The following is a 21,859-nucleotide window of genomic DNA, read 5'->3' on the forward strand; positions in this document are numbered from 1 at the left end:
GCCACCTAGCTAGCTGAGTGGAATGCGTTTCAATCGGCATATCAATGTGCTTCATGTAAACAAATTATTGAATAGGCCTACTTCAAGACTCACCATTTCCATTAAACAAAGGCAAAGACAACTCTTCATATTCTTGTCCACTTTCCAAATCACAGTGAGTGCAGCCTATGTCATAGTGACCTGGATCTCATAGTTTATAACAGTAGTGAGAACCGGATAAATCCGCAATTTCCCCTAATCTCGTATTTGTTGCCTTCATGATTTCCTTTTATACGTTTCTTATATTTAAAAGAAAATATCAATCATCATCAACAATGACAAGCCAGCTGGAACCTGCCACTCGTTTTCTCTCCCTCTCGTGCGTGCTTAGATGGGGTTCTCAATTAAATGGAGTAGGCTAGCATAAGTTCAAGTTGGATCTTAATGGAGAGGACTCGAAAAGTATCATCTTTATGTAACATGCTGTTGGTGCATTTTGACATTGTAAACGTTCTCTAACAAGAGTGCAAATCAGTTTGCAGTAAAGCTACTAGTTATTAGCTAAATGTTGGTCGTTTCTCTGTCTCTTGGTGCCCTACGCACAGTGCGTAACGCATGTGGGGGTAGCGGCAGCACTGAACTGTGCTCTGGACTGGCCGCTTGTCTCCGCTATTTTTTTTTTTTTTAGTCGCGGAGGGAAAGCATCTCTGGGGTGACTGGTCCACGATCAGGAAATTTAGTTTTTGACTCGAGACATGTCAAGTCGTCACAAGTCAAAGAGGCAAAGTCCGAGTCAAGTCTCGAGTGAATAGTATTCAAGTCCAAGTCGAGTCGCAAGTCATGCCGAATTTTATCAAGTCAAGTCTGAAGTCATTAAAATCATGACTCGAGTCTGACTCGAGTCCAAGTCATGTGACTCGAGTCCACATGTCTGCTGTAAAATGTTAAGAGAATTAAACTAAATCAGTTGTATTTCAATTGTTTGGTGGACATAGTCAGGCAAAAGGCTTGCCCTGAAGAAACTTCCACAAAAACAGACACCCAGTTGTATTATGGTGAACTCATGTTAGAACTGCTACCACACACCTCCAAAATGTTCTGTCAAACAGATGGTATGGACATACCTATATCATCAGAATGTTTCCATGTGTTTAAGGAGTTTAAATGCTGTTCAAATGTCTCATATGGTTTACTTCCTTCAATACTTCTCATTTTAATTATGTGACATTCAATAGAAAGTAACAGCAAGTATGTACTGGGTTTAAGAGTCACTGTGTGTGAAATGCTGCTCTAAAATTAGTGTCCTTATGACTGTACTTCATTGGTGTCTTTCGGAGGCAGAAGTGAGGAGATGTCGGAGGAGGAGATTGAGCCCTCTTGGTTGCTAAGAGGAAACCCCAGGATGCCTTTAACAAATGTTTCCAAGGTGATCTCTTCAGGGATCTCCGTATCTAGGAGTGTCTCTTTGTCTACAGAGAGAGAGAGAGAGAGAGAGAGAGAGAGAATGTAAAAGAGAGATACATGAAATGTAAAAGAGTTACAGGCCCTGTTGATAGAAATGTGTCCATTTACATTCTGGCATTTCACTGCAATGACTACTCTGTCCACCATCATGATTGTCCTCTTTCTATGTGAATATGAGTCAGTAATCTCTTGGAGCTCTCCAACTGTTTGTTAATGTCTGTAACTTTGACTTTCAATGTTTGTTGCTGGTTATTTAGCAATACCAAATACACTAAACACCAAAGGAAAGACTGGCCAGTTCTAGTCCTCTAAATACATTACTTTATTCCTATGTCAATCGTCTATCGTAATTCCTCTGATGTCCTTCCTCTCTATGTTGCATTAATAAAATCTATTATGAGAATGGGGAAAGGCTTTAAATCCATGAGCCATTGCATCATTTTTGCCTAAAACTCATGAGCTAAACTAACTAACATCCAAAACAAAAATGGAACAATAATGGAACTGCATTATTTTGACCTATATATTTATACTCTTATCGAGCAGCATGGGATGGGGGGAAAAAAAAAATTTGTCCAATCATGTTTCATTTTCCACAAATCTGAGCTTCACCCCCCAAAGCCTTCAGCGTGTTCACAGTTGTGGTAATGAGAGCGTAATATCTATCAGAAATATTGTCTGTTTGGGTTTGTTATAAGGTTTGTTTTAGATAACATAATGGAAATACTAGCAAACTTAAAAAAGGTAAATCGGCTGAAAAGGTAAATCCGCTCTACTGTTTTGGTGAAGTGGTGATGTTCACAAATATATATTTTATAGTGTCTCTACCTAGTTAACAACAGTTGACAATGCATTTCTGCAGTCCTTTTCATACTAGAAACTGAGAGTTAAAAATCTATGTGTAAAAAAAGTTTCCTCAGTTACATTTTACTCTAGACTTTAGTTGTATGTCTTTAGTTACATGTTTATTGCTCACTAAAGCAGGACAGTTTGACACTGTCTTTAGTCTTTAGTCTGTTCAAAAAATAGCAATGTTGACATTTGTCTCTTCAACCTGAAACAGTTGACATAAACTAAAACTTTTTTTCAAGACTGAACAAGAAGACTTTAAACCACTGTAGTAATATTTAGCTGCAGAACCATTGTTTTTGATAACTGCTTCACATCTGCGTTGCATAGAGTCAACAAAGTTCTGGCACCTATGAACAGGTATTTCTGCCCAGAATGAACAAACTACATTGTGAATTTGGGGGCTTTGCCTCAGAAACCTAATTTTTAATGTCACCCCACATTACCTCAATATTTTATATCTGGGAACCACAATTTTGCTCACTAACTTGAGTGTTTGGGGTCGTTGTCTTGTTGAAACACCCATCTCAGGGGCATTTCCTCCTCGTTGTATGGCAACATGATCTCTTAAAGTATTTTGATGTATTCAAACTGATCCATGACCCCTGGTATATGATAAACAGGTCTGACACCATAGTATGGAAAATATCCCCATACCATACTTTTTACGCCATCATGCTTCACTTTCTTCACAGTGTACTGTGGCTTGAATCCATTGCAAAAACAATGGTTCTGCAACTACATATTAATTTAGTGATTTAATGTGAAGTTCAATTAAATAAAAAAAAAAGTCAGTTAACTGTTTGAGGTTGAAGAGAAAAATGTGAGCACTGCTATTTTTGAATATTCCTTTTCTTTGCTTCCAGTAAAAAATAATGAGGACTTGATACATAATTTGTTAATAATTTGATTTGGAATTGAATGTGGAATGTTTCTATTAAATTTGAAACATGGAAATAAAAACTATTATAAAGAATTTGAACTGTATTCACTTTTTTAACAGGCTGCTATTTATTTGAACATAACTGTGGCCTACATTATATCGGTTTACATTAAATTTGCATTAACAATATAGATTGTTACTGAAACCAGAGACTTTCTAATGTGGGGACACAGCACTCAAAAGATACTCCATAGAAATGCATGGGGCTAGTTTGTCACGCCAATATGGCCGTTGTCTAAACATATCCCACCCCTTCCTCGGCAAAACGTTGACATGTGAATACATTGAGCCAATCATGTGGTGTGATGTGAATACATTGAGCCAATCATATGGTGTGTTGTGAAGACATCGTGCCAATCATGTGTTGTGATCTCGCCGCTGGAGCAAGATTGGTGTCGTGAAGCCTTGCGCACGCGCATTTCTGCCGAAATGGATGCCCGACGAGTGCCCCAAAAGCGTTGTCAAATGGCCGCCGAGTGGAGGGACTTGCCTAAAAGGACTTTGCTGAAACATGCATTTGTGAGTCTGTCTGGTAAAATACATTATTTCAAGACACTGGGCCTACTAGAAAAAATCCCTACTTTGGACTATAATGGCCATACTACAGTAAAAAGACATTTCAGGCCTTTGGACAAACAGGTTTTTAAAACATCTACAAGGTGATTGAAGGTCTTAGCTGGCACTTTTCAGAGAATGAAATGTGATTGGATTGAAAACTATTTTTTCCCCCCTCTCTACTTGTTGTCATGTTGTCAATCAAACCCTTATTGGGAAGTGATCGGGAAAACCGAGGCAGACGCAAAAATAATAAATGGTAAGCTTAAACAACATGAAAGGATCCTTGATTTTTTTCATCAGTTTGAAAATAGTTAGGCCTGCAGAAATGGCCTAGCATGATGGTCCGCCACTGCAAGGTACACATATGTCAGTGTATGATTTTCTACATTTCTTAAACACACTCTAAGCTAGCAAGTCCCACCGCACCACTTGTGTCTGAGTGCACTCTCTGTGTGAGCTCTCACCTGGCCAGTGCATACTGCCTGCTTCTGACCTCCCGCCTTCTGAGCTGACCCCAAGCAGTGTGCTGAAACATTCCGCCAGTTCTTCCTCTGTCATGTGTTCTCCTACACACACACACACACACACACACACACACACACACACACACACACACACACGCATACACACACAACAATGCATACACATACAGTTTACACATTTAAAAGCCAACACAAATACTCCTGGGAGTAAAAGTCATTCCAATTTTACAATATAATTTTGCTTAAAGATGGACAAACACTCTTTTACATCTGCAGTGCTTTCCTTGCATACACATATCCACTCTGATGTGCACACTCACCTATGGAGATATGTGCCAATGCACGTCACCATAGCTTTCCAGAAGCATGTCTGCCCATTTTCACATACATGTACACACACACACACACACACACACACACACACACAAACCTCTGGCTTGCAGCAGTTCCATCAGGAGGTCTCGGGGGATCTGTGTGTCCCCTGTGCCATCGCTCTGCCCCAGGACGCTGATGGCCCACTGCAGCTCGTGCAGCCTGAGGCCCAGCGCCGGCCGGTGGTTCACAAACAGACGGATGAACTCAGGCAGGTCTACGTGCGTGACGTACTGGCCCGTCTCTGCATAGCGACTAAACTTCACCTCATTCTGCATGTCCTCCAGCTGGCATGCGGAGGGAGGGATGATGGAGAGAGAGATGATGGAGAGAGAGAAAGGGGGGGTGGGAGGGAGAAGAAAAGTATGCGGAAAAGACAAAGCATGGAGGAGAGAACTAAGGTGAGACGTAAGAGAGCTTTTCTGTTCTGTCCATTCTTGGACTGAGCACTTTAAAAAAAATCAGACCATTTCAGATTTCACCTGGATTCAGAGTAAATCACTGTCAACATCTGATTGTTATGTTGTAACTGACTTATACTGTAAGTAACTGACAGAATCATCAACTGACAAGGTGATTGACCAACTTGTGACTGACAGAAGGAGTGAACCTCTGTCAGAGCTTCTGACTGAACGTTTGTGATTAGTTGAGTAAATGTATGAAAGCAAGAATAGGGCACCTCCTGTTCAGTGGGGTAGAAGCCAAGGGCCCTCATGACAAAGGGCACTTCTGCCAGCGGGATGTGGGTGGACACCTGCCGCATCTGCATGCTGTCAATGCCTTGAGTGCGCAGCTGGCTGTAGTAGAAGTAATCCTCCATTTCCTGTCAGGCCGACACACACAAACACACACACTTACCAGAAGCACCACACAGACAATACCAGAGATGACATGTTTTAGTTAAAAAAAAAAAAACTGTGTTGAAGGTCTAGCCAGTGTGATCATATTAGTAAACTGAACTAAATTATCAACAATCAAACACAAAATCAACACAACACTAAAGAAAACCATGACATTTTCTATGAAAACTAGGCTTTAAGTCAGTTCACCTGAACAGAAAATGAAAGGATCTGATTTCAAGTGTAGTGTAGTGCAGTGCATGCATGCACACACGTGCATGGAGACGCACCCTGAAGAGTTGGCCATCTCTCCCTCCCTCCAACAGGCTGTAAAAGGGGTCCAGGTCTTTACCACCCAGGGCTGCTGCAGCCTCCAGAGCACTATACACACACACACACACACACACACACACCATTATCACCGCAACAACAGTGAATCCTGAGGTGAACAGTCCACTGACTGTGTGCAGTCAGTTCAGTGTGTGTGCAGAATGAGGAATGCGGTTTGCCAGGGTTCACCTGAGGCTGATCTCCCAGCAGAAAGCCGTGCAGTCGGCTCCCCCTGCTGTGAATGCGTAGCGGCCCTCGTGAGAGACGGCCAAGCTGGACACCCCCGAGGGGTGACACAGCTGGGCACTGCAGCGGTGAGGATTCCCATCCAGAGGGAGGATCTGCAACCCTACCTGCACACACACATACAAACACACACACACACACACACACACCAATGTATTTATTTTATGCTTATAATAAATACCTTAAATATGCATATTGAGAATGAAACATTTTACCAATGTAAACTTACTCATCTCTGCCTTACACTATTTAGTGAATCTATTTACCTTGTCTGTGGTGATGTAAGCCATGTAGCGGGCATTGGGGTCTCCATCATTGTTCCGTGGCAATAACATCATCTTCCTGACAGGGGAGCCAAAACAGGGTCCCAGCAATGTCTTCCTGCAAAACCAGTGGGGTCTCAGTGGAAAAAGGATATGACCTACAGCGCCAGTGTGTGTGCCTCTAATATAGGGAGGGGTGTGTATCTACATGAGAGTATTGTGCATGTATAATCATAGTCCAACCCACAGTACTTGTCCGAAGTGCCATCGTAGAGTGTTATCTAAGATGCTAAAATGCTCAAGGGCTGTGTGTGTGTGTGTGTTTGTGTGTGTGTGTGTGTGTGTGTGTGTGTGTGTGTGTGTGTGTGTGTTTGTTTGTGTGTGTGGTCTGACCTGCACATTTTGGTGGTGCTGTTGTAGAGCTTCATCTTGTAGAGGTGGGATGCAGTGAGCAGGAAGTGTTCCGTGTTGAGTGGCGGGTACCAGGTCATGCACATGGGCACTCCGCTCTGCTCAATCCTCTCAGCACTCAGGATCACCAGTCTGTCATCACCACTGGCCTGCAGATCATACTCCACCTGCACACACACACACACACACACACACACACACACCAAATAAGAACAAATTAAATCTATGCACATGGGGAGAGAACAGCTGAAATGTTAAATTACATTAATTGTGTTTATCTATGTGTTATCAGTATGGGTTTATGTGTGTGTGTGTGTGTGTGTGTGTGTGTGTGTGTGTGTGTGTGTGTGTGTGTGTGTGTGTGTGTGTGTGTGAGAGAGAGATTGCACACGCAAGTATTCCAGTAAACACACTGACCAGCCTGCGATCCTCTCCCAGGGACAGGAGTCTGGGCAGACCAGTGTCCAGCTGCTCTCCAAACAGCAGGTCCCTGATGGGCATGTAGTGGGAGTGGTGGCGGCCCTGGTAGCGCCAGCGCTGGACACCCTCTTCCGAACACAAGTGGAACAGTGTCACCGCCTTACCGTCATCCTGGGAGGTACACACACACACACTGCATTGAGTATCACTCAACAAACTATGACTTAGCATTTGTGTCTGCTAGGATGTTGCAGAGCTTGTCGTGTACATGAAAAAAATTGAAACAGCAAGATGAAGCTCTACAAGATGAAGCTCTACAACAGATGGTGTTGCTTACACTAACTGGATATTAACTCAAAGTTCTACCGGAGTTCGGGTTCTGTTGTGGGTTGCCGTTGTCATAGTGTGGGTTTGTTTGCTTTTGTTAGAAATAACCTGTTTGCTTTCGTGAGAAATAACCATAATTTATGAGTTGTTATCGAAACTAGGCGACCTTCTATTCAACAATTAGTTGCTGCTGCAGGACTATGAAAGTCTACAGTGCCAAGGGATCTGTAGATAACAATATTTTTTGCAGAGCAGCACTTGTCGCCTGGACCATTAATTGGCCTGAACCCTCAGGGAAAGCACACACTTACTGCAGCAGCCAGGTAATGGGAGTCATGCGAGAAGGCCATGTGTGTGATTGAGTCAGAGCTGTAGCTGAAACTGTCCCCGTCCTCTGAATGAAGGCTGCAGCCATCCAACACACACACCACTCCATTTGCCAACCCCACTGCCAGATACACTCCTGTCCACACACATGGACATGGGAATTAATCACACGTTATAATACTTACCGGTAATAACATTCCTTGTGAATTATTGCTGAATCTGCTGTAAATCGCTATGTGGACATTTGAGTATAAGACAGGGTTCCCACTCTAAGTCAAATGTAAAAATTCCAAGGCTTTTCCTGACTTAAAACCTGAATTTCCATGACCTGTAATGAATGGTATAATATACTGACCAAAGATTTCAGAGCAAGTCATGTAGCGTTAAAAAATCTTTTCCTTTTTTTAAAGCGGCAGATGAATAAATGGGTGTTGAATAAACAAAGTTGGGCTAACCACAAGCACTCAAGCATGCAGTAAAGCCAATAACCAGGCAGATATACACCAATTCTGCATGGAAATATATCTGTATTAGGCCTTGTGTATTTTGGCAAGCACATTTTAAACTGCTACAATTCCCAGATATTCCATGACTTTGCTAGCCTGGAAAATCCAGACCCTAATCTAGAAAGATTAAGGGTCTGGCCACGAACAATGTAATGGCCCAATTCGAGGGGCGGCACCAAGCATGCATTTGAAAATCTCACTGCACACAATTGGATAACACTAGACCAATATTTACTCTGAATGATTCCGGACTTCGACGATTGGATAACACTACGACCAATGTTTACTGACCTCCAACGTTGCAGCGCTGTCGTCATCAGTTTAGCTCGCCTCTGGCCCGCATATATCAGATACGCCGATTTGATTGGTTCCCCGGGTTGCAAGGGGTAAAAAGTAACGTGCATCATTGCTCATTGCCAGAGTGTCACACAGAGACAATTCCATTGTGCTCTCGCGAGAACTCTGGATTTCCAGGGTATGACTTTGCCCTAAATATGATAAAATTCCCTGACTTCCCATGCCTGAAATAGACTTCCAGAAATTCCATGACCCGTGGGAACCCTGATAAGAACTGTTTGAAAAAACAGTGTGTGTGTGTGTGTGTGTGTGTGTGTGTGTGTGTTCTGTTCTTCACATCTTCTGTACTCACCGTATGGATCGTAGGCCAGGCACTGGATCTGGGGGTCTTTCTGGAAGAGGCGGCTACACACCAACTTTCTCTGCTCATAGTCCCACACCTTGAGGATGCCACTGTTACTGGCCATGGCAACAACAGGTTGCCGTGGGTGACAGGCCACAGCCTGCAGCGAATCAGCATGCTCCTTCAGCAGGGTCTGCACCACACTTCCCTGAGAGGTCACATGCACAACTACAGCTGTATGTGTGGAGATGACCAAGTTCCTACAGGAAGACCAGAGGGACAGAAAGGCTCAGGACAGCTCTATTCCATTGCTCTATCTTTCTAAACTACATTTCCTTTAATGCAATATAGCTGCTACATCTCATATTCTGTTGCCAAGTACAAAGACTTTTTCCTGAAAGGAAAGAGTATTCCACTGCAACTCTATTTCTGATTACTGTGGACACCAGGCAACAATGTCATATAATACAATGCAGGCACTCTGAGCTAAGGGAAAGGCAACCTCACATCAACGCACACACGCGCACACACTTCACCAATCCTCACTGAATGACGAAGGGTCGGGCTGCGAGCGTGCAGTCACGGGGGTGTCCCATGTGGCCATTGGGCACTGTGGTGCCGAATGAGAGCGAGCTGATGGAGTCCAGGTTAAAGTCGCTGTAGTGGCTGATGAGCTTCATCCTGCTGTCGTAGAACTTCACATGACCCCGGCTGTCACCTATGACTATGTAGCTGCAGGACACACACACACACACACACACACACACACACACACACACACACACACACACATACACACACACACACACACACACACCATCAGTTTGTGTCAGGGCTGTACTTATTTCAAGTGGATTAGAAAAACTAATTATAGCTTACAGTATTTATTGTATACTCATATTTGTAGACTTTGAAAACTGTTTCCTGAGACCCTGCAGTCATTTTCCTACACTGACCCATCTTTAGTTCTAGGCATAGGCCTACTGCTACACACATTATTATGATTAAATGATGGAGCAAAAGAAGTAATATGTTTGCAGTCATGTCATATACAGTCTTGACGGTATGAGGTAATCAGTGCAAGGACCTTTGATTGCTCTGTCACTGACATGTTTCATGGAATGATGAAATGATAAAAAAATAGATAAAAAAGATAACAATAAGCTGATTGAATACATTGTACATATATTCTTATGAGGCATCTAATGTTTGTTTAGATTTGTTTGTGCGTGATCCTCTCATAGGTGTTTGGAGATTCTGAGTACATCATTAACAGCTCTTCTGACAATCACATCTGCTCTTGTCTAGTATTTTGTTTTCAGTTACTGTCATAGCATTAGCAAACTTCAGTTCCTTACATTTACCTGCCACTTATGTCTAAACAAAAGGAAAGACTAAGTTGTCAATTTATTGCTTTACATACCAGTGTGAAATTGATAAATGTAAGGCTACCCTATGAACTAGTTAAGGACCAATGTGTGCTGAGTCATATGCACCTGTCTATTTGTGTGAGTACAGTAATGGCATCCTCCTGGAGTGGGATGAGTTTGAGTGCGGCGTAGCTGGACCCTGTGTCCATCCCCTCTGTCCTCTGTGTCCACATCAGCAGATTGCCCAGTGAGGTGGCGCTGAAGGCCTGCGCTCCTCCGCTGTGGAACACTGACTGGGTGAATGCACCCACCGCCTTATTGAACGTCTGAGAGCGGATAGGGAAGGAGGACCAGGGGGGGGGAGAAAAGGAAGAGGAAGAAGAGAGCATGTGGGACAGGAGGACGGAAGGTGGTGAAGAGGAGAAGAATCCAAAGTGAAGGAATGAGAGCAGAAGTGAAGAGAGAGAGAGAGAGAGAGAGAGATAAGAGATGAGTTTGTGAGCGTTCTAACACATGAGATGGAGCAGTATGGCTGTGGCACATGCTGTGGAGCACAGAGGAGTATGGCACATGCTGTGGAGCACAGAGGAGTATAAGTATATATACTCTTTTGATCCCGTGAGGGAAATTTGGTCTCTGCATTTATCCCAATCCGTGAATACAGTGTACAGCATACAGTGATCACACAGTGAGGTGAAGCACACACTAATCCCGGCGCAGTGAGCTGCCTGCATCAACAGCGGCGCTCGGGGAGCAGTGAGGGGTTAGGTGCCTTGCTCAAGGGCACTTCAGCCGTTCCTCTTGGTCGGGGTTTGAACCGGCAACCCTCCGGTTACAAGTCCGAAGTGCTAACCAGTAGGCCACGGCTGTCCCCAAGAGTGTCTCAGAGGGGAAGAGCACAGGAAGAAAGCTGACCTTGTCTGAGATCTCAGGGGCCGAGTACTGCAGAGTCGCCCCCTCCTACACATGGGAGACATTTACATCAGAACAACACATACACTACTAACACATATACAGTACACTCACAGGAACAACTGCTACAACAAATATGCAGATATCTTCACGACACTAATTAAAGCAGGAAAAACACCGATGCAGAGAGAGAGAGAGACATGCCGAACTTGCCATTGTGTAAAACAGCACCCTGCTCTCACTGGTGCTAAGCAGCTGGGTATTGTCATTGGGGTTGAATAAAATGTGTTTCTGGAGGAAAGAGAGTCAAGAACAAATTAGGAGACAGTTCAAAGTGGATGACATTCGTAATATACTGTGATATCATGCATCATAAGTTTTATATTTCAATCAAAATAGTGAAGAATATTTTTTCAAAAGACTTAAACAGTAGTAATGTTTGATAATTTGTTATTAGATCAGATTCAACTTTATTGTCATTGTGCAGAGTACAAGTACAGAGACAACGAAATGCAGTTAGCATCTCACCAGAAGTGTAAAAAAGCAGAAAAGTGTAATGTAAACACTACAGACAGGTAGTGCAGTATAAACAATATAAGACATATAGTGCTGTATAAACAGTATAAGACATATAGTGCAGTGTAGACAGTATAGTAAACAGTTAAGTATGTAGTATGGTTTAAAGTAAGGATATGTGCTGTGTATTAACAGTAACATTATAGGAGCAGAATAAATATTGGTATAAACATTATTTCATCATTTTAGAATCATGTTAGAATTTGTTGATAAATGAAATCCGCACTTCATACCTGAGTACCAAACTCTTGGGGAAGTTCAGTTACACACAAAGGACTCTCTGATTCACTGGTCCAGTCCCAGATACACACACGCTGCTGATATTAACACAACCGCACATCAGACAGATCTACTGCTTGGTGCCTCAAACCCACCAGTTAAGTATTAGGGCATACTCACACTAGGTACTGTAGCCTTGTGCCTACTCCCCCGCTAACCAGTGCTTACACTGCACTTACCCATCTGGATCACCTAGTGTGAGTTTACCCTTACAGGGAAGCTACACCAGGCGTGTACCTGAAGCGTTTCGTTCGCAACGCGTAAAATCCATTTTAGATGAATGGTCTATTTTTTTCAAACGTACACTATCATGTCTGGTGTAGCTACTTCCATTGATTTTAGTTGAAGCTAGTTGTTGCAGCAGATTCAACGCGAACGGAACGCTTCAGTTACGTGCCTGGTGTAGCTCAGCTCTATACACAACCATGACTATCATAACTATACCATACCATCACTAGATGCACACATACAGACACATACAATGTTGTTGGTGATAACCACACAAAATTACTTGTGTTGCTTTCCCATGACCTTTACAGTGTTATGGCACACAATTGCACAATAACATAATTTGTTTGCATGTTTTATAATTTCACTCTCTGAGCTCTAATAGTTCACCTACCTGCACTCCTGCAGCCCCCACCGAAACCAGATGTTTGGAGTCATGAGAAAGGGCTAATGCAACAGTGCCCCCTTCAGGATGACAATCAAATAAGGTCCGCACAGGGATGCTGTGAGGAGCAGCACAATTACATTTATTTATACAGACCACAGGGAATCAAACATACCTGCGTGCACACACACACACACATACACACACACACACACACACACACCTTTAGCCTTACAGGGAAAAAGTCTCTCTTAGTCTATAATGTGTGTCTCTGACCAGCCCCTTTTAAAAAGTCCCTCTCTATGCAAGCAGAGCCACTGTAGTGTAGTGGTATTATGCCTCTCTCTTTCTGTGTAGCCTTACCAAGTATATGTGTCCCAGACAATAACCAGGCTGTCTTGACCCTTATCTGCAGTCACCAGCCAGCGGCGGTCCTTACTCACACACACACAGGAGATCGGGCTACAGTGGCCCTGCAAAATAAACCAGAAACAGTGGGCCACACACCACTGAGCTGAGCAGTTCATGTTATTTAGCAGACACTTTTATCCAAAGCTATTCACAACATCATCAATAAAGAAGCCTGTCATTCCTCTACATAGAACAACCATTAATGTTACATTTGCACTAAAACAGTTTAAACTAACACTAAAATCAAATCAATTTTAAATTTAATGTGGGATACTCCACTCCACACATAAGTTGAAGCTACACAATCAATCAGTTAGACTTTGACGAAGACACAGTGGTGTCGAAACATTGGTTGTTTTTGTTTGCACTAGTGACGACTGCAAGTTTAATCAGTGTGCTCCAGTCTGTTTTCTTTGTTTCAAATACATTTTAAAACATACAACAGTTTTGCTTCCCCTTCCCCCTCTTCCTCTTCCCAATAATTTAAATTTCAGCCATTTGTTTGTGCTTCAGTTAAAAGTACAATATTTACTTAAACTTTTGCATCCTCTGATTATTGTTACCCTTAGGTCTCCTTTTGTGGATTAGGTTGAATGTTAGTCCTCATTTGTAAATTGCTTTGGATAAAAGTGCCAGTCAGCTAAATGAATAAATGTAAATGCAACCTGCTTGCATTTACATTTACCATGTCAGTCAAATAGAGGAGCAGGGAGCCCATGACTCCTCCTCAGTGCTAGCTGCAGGAGCTTTCATGGCCTGTGGTCTTACCTGAAGCAGGTGCTGTGTGTTGGTGGTGTGGTCATACATGACAGCCACATGTGCACAGACATACAGAATGACCAGGCACTCATCATCCTGCAGGCAGAACACTGGGAGCATGCTGTTGATGCCAAATGCCCAGTTCAGAGTCTGAAATCATGACACAACAAACACTAACCAAGTCATTATAGGCCTAATTATTATCATTGGAAATATTACATGACTGAGACCCAGCTGGATCTATGTTGTAGAATTACCAGTGGATGGGTTTTGGTTGCTTTCTGCTGACTGGGCAGGACAATAGAGGTAGCCGAGTAGACATGAGAATCCAGTTCCTGTGAAACACTTTTGAGAGCCTGGTCAGCATCAAGGTTCTCTGTGCCATTTTGGACACCGAAGTTGGCTTCAGCATGTTTTGACTGCTGCTCGTCCGATCTGGGTATAGAGGCGTCCGAGGAGCCTTTTTGACAGTCATTGGCGTAGGACATCACGTAACGACGGAGAGATGTAGCAACTGCAAAGTAAAGATGAAAAGGTGGTCAATTACACCATTTAATCTTAGAAGATTTCTGTTTCATTGTAACGTTATCAGTTAGATGTCCGTCATCTTTCGCTCCCTATGCACAGTTATTATGCCTATACCATCGCTATTTCAGGATGAGGTGAACGCAACAGGAACGATTATTCCAACCTGGCCTAGCCTACTGGATGCTGGATGGATCTTCCACTAACGTTAACTTACGTTAAATGTCCTACCTTCATTTTACTTTATGCTTAGTGTAGGCTATCGTTAGTCTAGTCTATAGTTAACTAGGCCTAACGTTAACATTAATTTAGCACTGGGCCTCAAGTTGTCATACATAAACCTTAGGTTTCACTCGAAATGGCTATAAAAAGTTATTTGTTTTCTATAGCAACAATACAGCATTTCTGAAAACGTCAGGGCTAAAAAAACTAAATATTTAGCAACTTACTTTTACAACATACCGCGATCTGCTGGTAATGTTGTTCCCTCTTGGATGGCTCGGATGGTAAGCGTTCTGTTGCTATGATACGGTGTGAAGGGAGGAGCTTCTACAGTACACAACAAAAAACCAGATCATTTCGTGTTTTCAAATGTTTTTTTTTTTCCTTTTTTTTTTCAAATCCTTTATTTCATCTTTGACATATACATAGTCAAAAACATTAAGGGGATAACAAGACCAAAAGAAGGTTACACAATCTGTAGGTATGCATTCTTGCTTTTAACTTTCTTTAAGGACTCAAAAAATAAAGCAATATCATTTTTGAAGGACACAAAGTTAGGGAGGGTTTTTGAATACCTGCATTCGTGTTTTCAAATGTAACAGACTTTGGTGTGTAAACGTAGCATAGCCTACTGTGCTGTAGAATGCATCACTTCAAATATTTTATGATAGACCAGAATTTAGGAGATATCATAGGCTAGGCAGTTCTTTTAATTTCCGCTTGAGAAGCTGAAAAACATCAACGACCACCTGGAGCTCAGTGAGTGACCAAGTGACGCGGTTCTCCCGGTAGATGGGCAGAGAATGTCTTCCGATTATCCCTTTCTGGAATAGTGTTACAGATACCATGGACAAAGTTTGGGCACTGCCTTTTAAGTATTTTGTTACTTACAAAATAAGAGAAGTTTCATTGAAAGTAGCCTACTTCACAAAATCTTTCTTTCTGCAATATTTCTATCGAGAGAAGTAGCTCTCTAGGCTAGTATACAGGCAGAAAGGGTAAGGCCTGTAGCAGCTGTGTGGGGCGCCCATTTATAGGTCCCATATATAACATGACTATAGCATATCCAACCAAATATTTGCCTCCTTTTTATCGATTATTAAATACAGTAGGCCTACTAGGCTATAGACCTGCGTTCAAAACTTTCCCCTCACATTGTCATTTTAATATAACCGAATCCCATAATGTCAAGATTTGTTCGGCCTAATTCTATTTCATGTGATCTAACATGATTTGTTTGCACTAAATGTAAAGCAACACGTTCAAAAAACATAACTCTTACAATTAAAATATTATTTTATTCAAAAAACATTGACATGTAGATACTGGATAGATAAGACACAATATCTTAAACATCAAATTAATCTGGACAGAATTGGCTACACATTTGAAATTTTCACTGGTGATGGTAATTTTGATACCACAGATGATCGAATGAAGACCCAGTCAGGCAAATAGTAGGAAAAACAAACTAACTAGACAAGGAATTAGCTAGAGTTTAAGTAGCCTCCTTCCAGGTTGACAGGAGATGCATGGCATTGGTCATCCCATTTTACGTAGACCAGACTGAACCAGACCCTAGTGTCAACCTGGCAATAGAGCAGATAGTTACTGACGCAGGGGATGCACCCATGCAGAACAGTGAAACATTGCAAAATCATTATATTCCCTCTTATCTCTAAACATATAGTCACACTCAAATATGCACAGGGACAGTACAGGAACAGAATTAAATAGTGAGTCATCTCATCATGATGATATGACTCACTATATTATCTCAACATGATGATATGAACAATCTTTGCTGATGTCATTTGATACATCTTAAATCCAGGGTAGAGGGGCTCAGTGAATGTGGCCTGAACTCTGTGCAGAAGGAACATTGCATCATCAGAGACATTATAGAAGGACAGAGTTCCAACCCTGTAATCTACATACACACCTATGTTGAAACTGGAAGTGGTAGATAGATGTGTCTGTTCATTGTTATGCCAAAAAGAGAGAGAGCCATACTGGTCTTTTTCTAGACACCAAGAGAGATTATTACGCCCAAAATCACTGTCCCGCCCCCGTCTATTGATTCCTTTATATGAGACTGCTATGGAAATCCCTGGTCCACTCCACTCAACCTCCCAATAGCATCGTCCAGACACACCATCCGTACACAAAACCTGAGGCATATGCTGAAATCTGTCTGGATGGACAAGCCCTTTAAAACGTGGTGCATAATTATTCCATTCCACCTCTCTGTTCCCTTCCATGAGAACGAGTTTACTGGATAATGTGTTGGGATCCAGTGTGAAGCCATGGTAATCTGAGGGGAAAAAAAGTAATGTTTTCAGAAAAATTTACAGAGTAATGTTTTCAGAAAAATTTACAGTATGCACACAGGCAAAATGTGTACGTATAACAGACAGAGAGACAGAGTTATTCAGGTAGAAACGTTGTACATATGTATGAAATGATTTGTCTTTGTGTTGTTTTAGTGCATGTGTTCACTGTAAGTCCCTAATGCCTGTTATAGTGAGTTATGGGGTTTAGTTGTGATGATGTAGAATCAGAATAAGAATCAGATTTATTGCCAATAGGTTTTCATATACAAGGAATTTGCTTTGGTCTCAATGTGCATGACATACAATAATAATTTTAAAAAAAATACAATAACACAATAAATAGACAACATATTAGGACGAGACAGGCAAACAAAAACAAAACAAAGCGCACAAAGACACCGCGGCAGCCATTCACAGTGCCATGGCAACTACATAAATGACACACAAGACAAAAGATGCTGGACGTTGCGGCGTAATCGCCATCGTACCTGTGACATCAAGACATACAAGACAACAAACAAATAATAAAAGGCAAAACATAAAATGTAAAACATAAAAAATTACAATAATAATTAAATTAAATTAGTCCAATTGGTTGCATCTAACTGGTTAAAATATTAATCAGTCCACTGCGACCAGTGAATAAGTGAACATGTGTGAATATGTGTGTGCATGTATGAGTGTGAACAGAACAAAAACACCAGACTGTTTTGTGAATCCCATCGGGCTGCTGCACATGTCGTATGTGTGCGCACGCACACATGGATTTGTCTCTTACAGCAGCACAAACAATCATGTCTAAGATTTGAAGGGGCTTCTGTGTCAAGTCAAGTCAAGTCAAGTCGGCTTTTATTGTCAATTTCTTTACATGCACTGGTCATACAAAGAATTTAAATTTCGTTTCTTACTTTCCCATGCAGACATAGACATGCTTTAAATACAGACATAGACATACTGTGTGCTACTTACATAGTAGGAACTCCCCTCTAGTCTTTGGCTCAGGAGGCAAAATAGCTCTGATGCTGATCACTGTGGAGACAGAATACACAATATAGACCCTTTCAACAATAAAAACAAAAACAATGCTTGAACGTTCTATTTGGGCCCCAATCTACTTCCTCTGCATTAAGATAATATATGGAATGTTAAAACGGAAGTCTTGTGGGGCCAACTATGATGCTGATAATGGAACTCTCTTGAAAGGGTCCATACAGTATAATGTTACTGAAACTCAGTTCAAAGGTATATTTCAATGAACTACACTCTGCGGTTCATAGTTGCTTTTGGCATAACCCATAACCCAACAAAATGTCTGTCCATTACATGTACCATTGAGATCGTCTGGCCCTACGCCTGTGACCATAGTAAAAGCTTCCTTAGGGTTGGGTCATGATTTGAAATAATGTTATAGTTGCTCTGTGTACATTTTCAGTATCATTTTCTGTTGTGTGGTGCAGTACAGTAGGCTACACTGGGCTAAACTCACTATAAAGCTATGAATAAACATAAATAGCAAGCTGGAAACACAATTCCCAAACCTTCTTTAGATATCTTAATGACTTCCTGCTTGCAGAAATCCTCCACTTGCTGCTTCAATGCAAAGACAGATATCATCACATCCTCAAAAGAGAGGGTTTCATTGACGACTACCCTGGGTAGGTCTTTATATTCATCTGATGAAGAGACAGACTGGAATCTCTGTTGAGAATATATACAGGGAAAGGAAATCAAACAAAAGTGAGTTAAAGTTAAATTATACCAAATCATTTACATGCATGAACACAGAGATTGTGACCTACCTTCCAGATTGTGACCTACCAGAAATCTTTTCTGAATTAACCAGAGATGTGTCCTGTGTAGGTTACTCACCACCACCCTGCCTACATCAGTGACGTTACCTTGAGGAAGTTGATGTGATCCTCAGTGTGTGGAAGGAGGTCTAGTTCTGCATCTCTCCTCTTCAGTTCAGCAATCCTCTGCTCCAGCTGCTTCACCAGTTCTTCAGCCTGAGTCACCTCAGTCTTCTCCTGAGCTTCAATGAGCCGTTTCACCTCAGAGCGCCTTCGCTCGATGCACTCGATCATCTCCGTAAACATCCTCTCACAGTCTCCCATTGCTGCCTGTGCAGAGCTCTGCTTGGACACACACCCAGACAAAAGGGTCCATTTGAAGCAGTTCAGTCAGTCAAACTTTGCTGGAAGTTCACTGCCAGTCGCCAACAATTAATCAGAGGTGGGGTACTGCAATGTGATCCACCAGCTCTTCCCTTGCCCACAGGCAGATAGCTTATTGATCTTACTGAATTACTGAATAATTAAGAAATGCCCTCTAAAATACCTGAGTCTCTGAGTATCTGAGTGCTTTGATGACCACCTACCTTGAGCATTACCACAGTCTTCCTCAGGTCCTTAAGCTCCAGTTCTCTTTCCTGGATACTCTGCTGGAGTTTCCTCTTTGTCTCCGCCAGCTGCGTCTGTGGATACAAACACAAACATACAGTCAATACAATCCAATAACAACCATTGTCTGTAATCAGAGAGAGCCAATAATTGCACAGTACTGTCAGTGATATAACATGTGGCTTATATGTGGAAGGGCAGTGAGGTTTTGTGAGGCAGTGAGGGTCCTGTTATTCTTTATGTCCAGCTTTTTGGTACAAGGTACAACACATCTGACCAATATAGAAAAAAATGGTAAGGCTTCTGACCAATATATAGAAAAAAAAATCAACAGATGTACAATATAAAACTAGCCTCATGTTTCACAAATGAATCTATAATCATTCACTAGTAGGTGATTCAGATGATATATACTGTATGTCTGAGCCATTGTTGGAAATGTTTGTAATGTTTAAACTACTAATGACTTTAGATGGTATAAAGACTCATTTTTTACCTGTTTCTCAGCTCGCTCTGCAGCAGCTGAAATGGTCTTATGTCCATTGTGTTCATCCATTGTGCACAGGTAGCAGATACAACTCTGGTCAGTCTTGCAGAAGATTTCCAGTACCTTCTCATGCCGAGAGCAGATTTTTTCCTGTAGGCTAGTTGTGGCATCAATCACTTTGTGCTTCCGTCCTGGGTTCATCAAGTTGTGGACTTTGTAGTGAGATTCACAGTAAGACACCAGACACACCAGGCAGGACTTGACAGCTTTGTGTCTTTTCCCAGTACAAACATCACACTCGGCTTGTCCAGCCTCAGCATGTTCATCTGCAGGAGAAGCAGTCTGATTTGCTGTCCTCCGCATTTGCTCCACTAATTCAGAAAATATGTTGTTTTTGCTCAGAACAGGCCTTGGAGAGAAACACTGTCGGCACTGGGGGCAGCTGAAAATTCCTTTCTTATCTTCCTGATTCCAGCAGTCGTTAATGCAGCCCATACAGTAACTGTGTCCACAGGCAATAGTCACCGGCTCCTTCAGTAGATCCAGACAGACGGGGCAAGTGAACAATTCATGGTCTTTTGCTGAACCTTCTGCCATTTTCCAACTATAACTCACCAGCACACGCAGAGAGAACCTAAAATATGGCTTCCTGGTTCTAGGAAGTACGGAAAGGATGTGGTCATTGCTGATTGGTTGTCATTGAAAGTGAAACTATCAAACAGTATGTGGCACAAATACCAGCCTGTTTTAGTGGATAGGGTCTTGTAAAATGTGTACTCATGTGCAAAAATGAAATAACATTTCATAAGCACTTACAGTCATGATTTATTGTCTAAGGTACATTTACATTTTACTGATCTTTGATATTTAATAATCAATCGAGTTAGCATTAGTGTTTAGTTCAGTACATCTTCATGACCAGGAGGAGGCGACATTCTCATTATGTACTGGGTAAAATGAATGAACAGAGTAGAGAATTATAATCATTGCCTTAAGTTATAAGTTAAACTTCTATTTAATGTCCTCATAAACTGACGTGCTATGTCCTTATGTTTGGGGGTAATGCATACAAATCCATTTGATCAATAGAGGAATAGAATAAGATTGGGGTGAAATTCTCATCTCTTACTCAGCCTCTATAATCAATTCTAATATTGTTGTCAGTTTTATGGAATATGTAAATAAACTGTAAACAGACACAACGATGGTAGTGTGTACTGTCAACTGTTTTCCCCAGTTTCCATTAGAGGAAACTGAATGTGAATAGGCCTCCTGCAGCTCTGAAGGAGCAGCTGATACAGGTCAACCTGCCAGTACATGGGCAGTGCAGGAATGTAAGAGGTCCTGTTCTAGGAAACAACTTCTGCTCTCCGTCCCTGTGTGTGTGTGCATGAGCAGATGCACACACACACAGACACACACACACACACACACACACACACACACACACACACACACACACACAGAGAGAGAGAGAGACTAAAAATAATACAAAGGTCCCTCTAATCTCACACCTAAACCTGTCTGACCCCAACACAGAGACAAACCTGAGTGTCAGCTCACCTTGGTGGTCAAACAGGAAAATCTTGTTGTATGAAGTATGACATCCAGATGTCCCATAGACGAGTAGGGTTGGAAAATTATCTGGATATATTTCTTGTGCTTGGAAATCACATAATCACAGATCACATGACTGCATTTCATGTCCCATGTACAATTTCAACCTGAATCAGCAGTAATCGCTGGTGAACGATTTTTGCATACAGTTGATTGATGATTTTATCTAAAGTAAGTTTCATTAGGCTAATCCTCAGTTCTAGTGATGAATGGGAACGTTTAGCAGTTATTCTCTTTTTTTCAGCACAATGGTGACTACTGCTGGATTGCCATTATGATCTCCTCAGGCTTAGTAGGCTATGCTTCATCAACTTGATCTCATGGTTAGACAGTCTGCCCAGTAGCTGGGGTGAGGGTTTGTGATTTATGTGTTCACCTGGGAGAGATGTTCCAATCTGTC

General features: G+C 41.9%; 2 protein-coding genes and 1 long non-coding RNA gene across 7 annotated transcripts; 1 reads left to right on the forward strand and 2 right to left on the reverse strand.

The window, feature by feature from the left end:
• Positions 1–437: 437 nt before the first annotated feature.
• On the reverse strand, positions 438–20,439 carry LOC121714705 (tripartite motif-containing protein 16-like). Of its 2 annotated transcripts, XR_006033410.1 has the most exons (7): positions 19,852–20,439; positions 19,334–19,429; positions 18,855–19,088; positions 18,495–18,654; positions 17,926–17,985; positions 16,272–16,937; positions 438–448 (listed from the first exon to the last, which is right to left on the reverse strand). XR_006033410.1 is itself a non-coding variant. In XM_042099720.1 (6 exons), exons 1-6 carry the CDS (start codon positions 20,437–20,439, stop codon positions 16,396–16,398), a joined length of 1,680 nt encoding a protein of 559 aa, XP_041955654.1. In that variant the 3' UTR covers positions 15,902–16,395. The 2 variants fall into 2 exon arrangements, 1 of the variants encoding a protein (XP_041955654.1); XM_042099720.1 differs by lacking the exon at positions 438–448 and having other exon boundaries at positions 15,902–16,937.
• On the reverse strand, positions 1,025–14,946 carry cfap251 (cilia and flagella associated protein 251). Of its 4 annotated transcripts, none has more exons than XM_042099716.1 (21): positions 14,851–14,946; positions 14,134–14,390; positions 13,886–14,026; positions 13,070–13,179; positions 12,716–12,824; positions 12,048–12,128; positions 11,452–11,529; positions 11,242–11,286; positions 10,453–10,652; positions 9,503–9,688; positions 8,966–9,216; positions 7,795–7,946; positions 7,154–7,327; positions 6,719–6,903; positions 6,329–6,443; positions 6,006–6,169; positions 5,777–5,867; positions 5,327–5,470; positions 4,706–4,934; positions 4,258–4,359; positions 1,025–1,448 (listed from the first exon to the last, which is right to left on the reverse strand). In XM_042099716.1, exons 2-21 carry the CDS (start codon positions 14,362–14,364, stop codon positions 1,285–1,287), a joined length of 2,952 nt encoding a protein of 983 aa, XP_041955650.1. In that variant the 5' UTR covers positions 14,365–14,390; positions 14,851–14,946; the 3' UTR covers positions 1,025–1,284. The 4 variants fall into 4 exon arrangements, with proteins under 4 accessions (XP_041955650.1, XP_041955648.1, XP_041955649.1 ...); XM_042099714.1 differs by having other exon boundaries at positions 12,048–12,131; XM_042099715.1 differs by having other exon boundaries at positions 12,048–12,131; positions 14,864–14,916.
• LOC121714709 lies at positions 14,984–21,035 on the forward strand. Its single transcript, XR_006033411.1, has 4 exons — positions 14,984–15,104; positions 18,530–18,693; positions 18,817–19,188; positions 20,245–21,035. It is a non-coding gene; the product is annotated as an uncharacterized LOC121714709 (long non-coding RNA).
• The last annotated feature ends 824 nt before the right edge of the window (positions 21,036–21,859 follow it).

This window comes from Alosa sapidissima, chromosome 8 (assembly GCF_018492685.1).
Source record: "Alosa sapidissima isolate fAloSap1 chromosome 8, fAloSap1.pri, whole genome shotgun sequence".
NCBI classification, from domain to species: Eukaryota; Metazoa; Chordata; class Actinopteri; order Clupeiformes; family Clupeidae; genus Alosa; species Alosa sapidissima.

Excerpts from the sequence above, each read along its gene's own strand:
- cfap251 (XM_042099714.1), bottom strand. The coding sequence starts at position 14,364 with ATGTCCTACGCCAATGACTGTCAAAAAGGCTCCTCGGACGCCTCTATA. Across the intron at positions 12,825-13,069 it reads GTCTGGGACACATATACTTG|CATCCCTGTGCGGACCTTAT; the intron begins GTAAGGCTACAC and ends TGCTCCTCACAG. Across the intron at positions 10,653-11,241 it reads CCCCTGAGATCTCAGACAAG|ACGTTCAATAAGGCGGTGGG; the intron begins GTCAGCTTTCTT and ends ATCCGCTCTCAG.
- LOC121714705 (XM_042099720.1), bottom strand. The coding sequence starts at position 20,439 with ATGGCAGAAGGTTCAGCAAAAGACCATGAATTGTTCACTTGCCCCGTC. Across the intron at positions 19,430-19,851 it reads CAGAGCGAGCTGAGAAACAG|ACGCAGCTGGCGGAGACAAA; the intron begins GTAAAAAATGAG and ends TTGTATCCACAG. Across the intron at positions 18,655-18,854 it reads ATCACATCAACTTCCTCAAG|AGATTCCAGTCTGTCTCTTC; the intron begins GTAACGTCACTG and ends TATTCTCAACAG.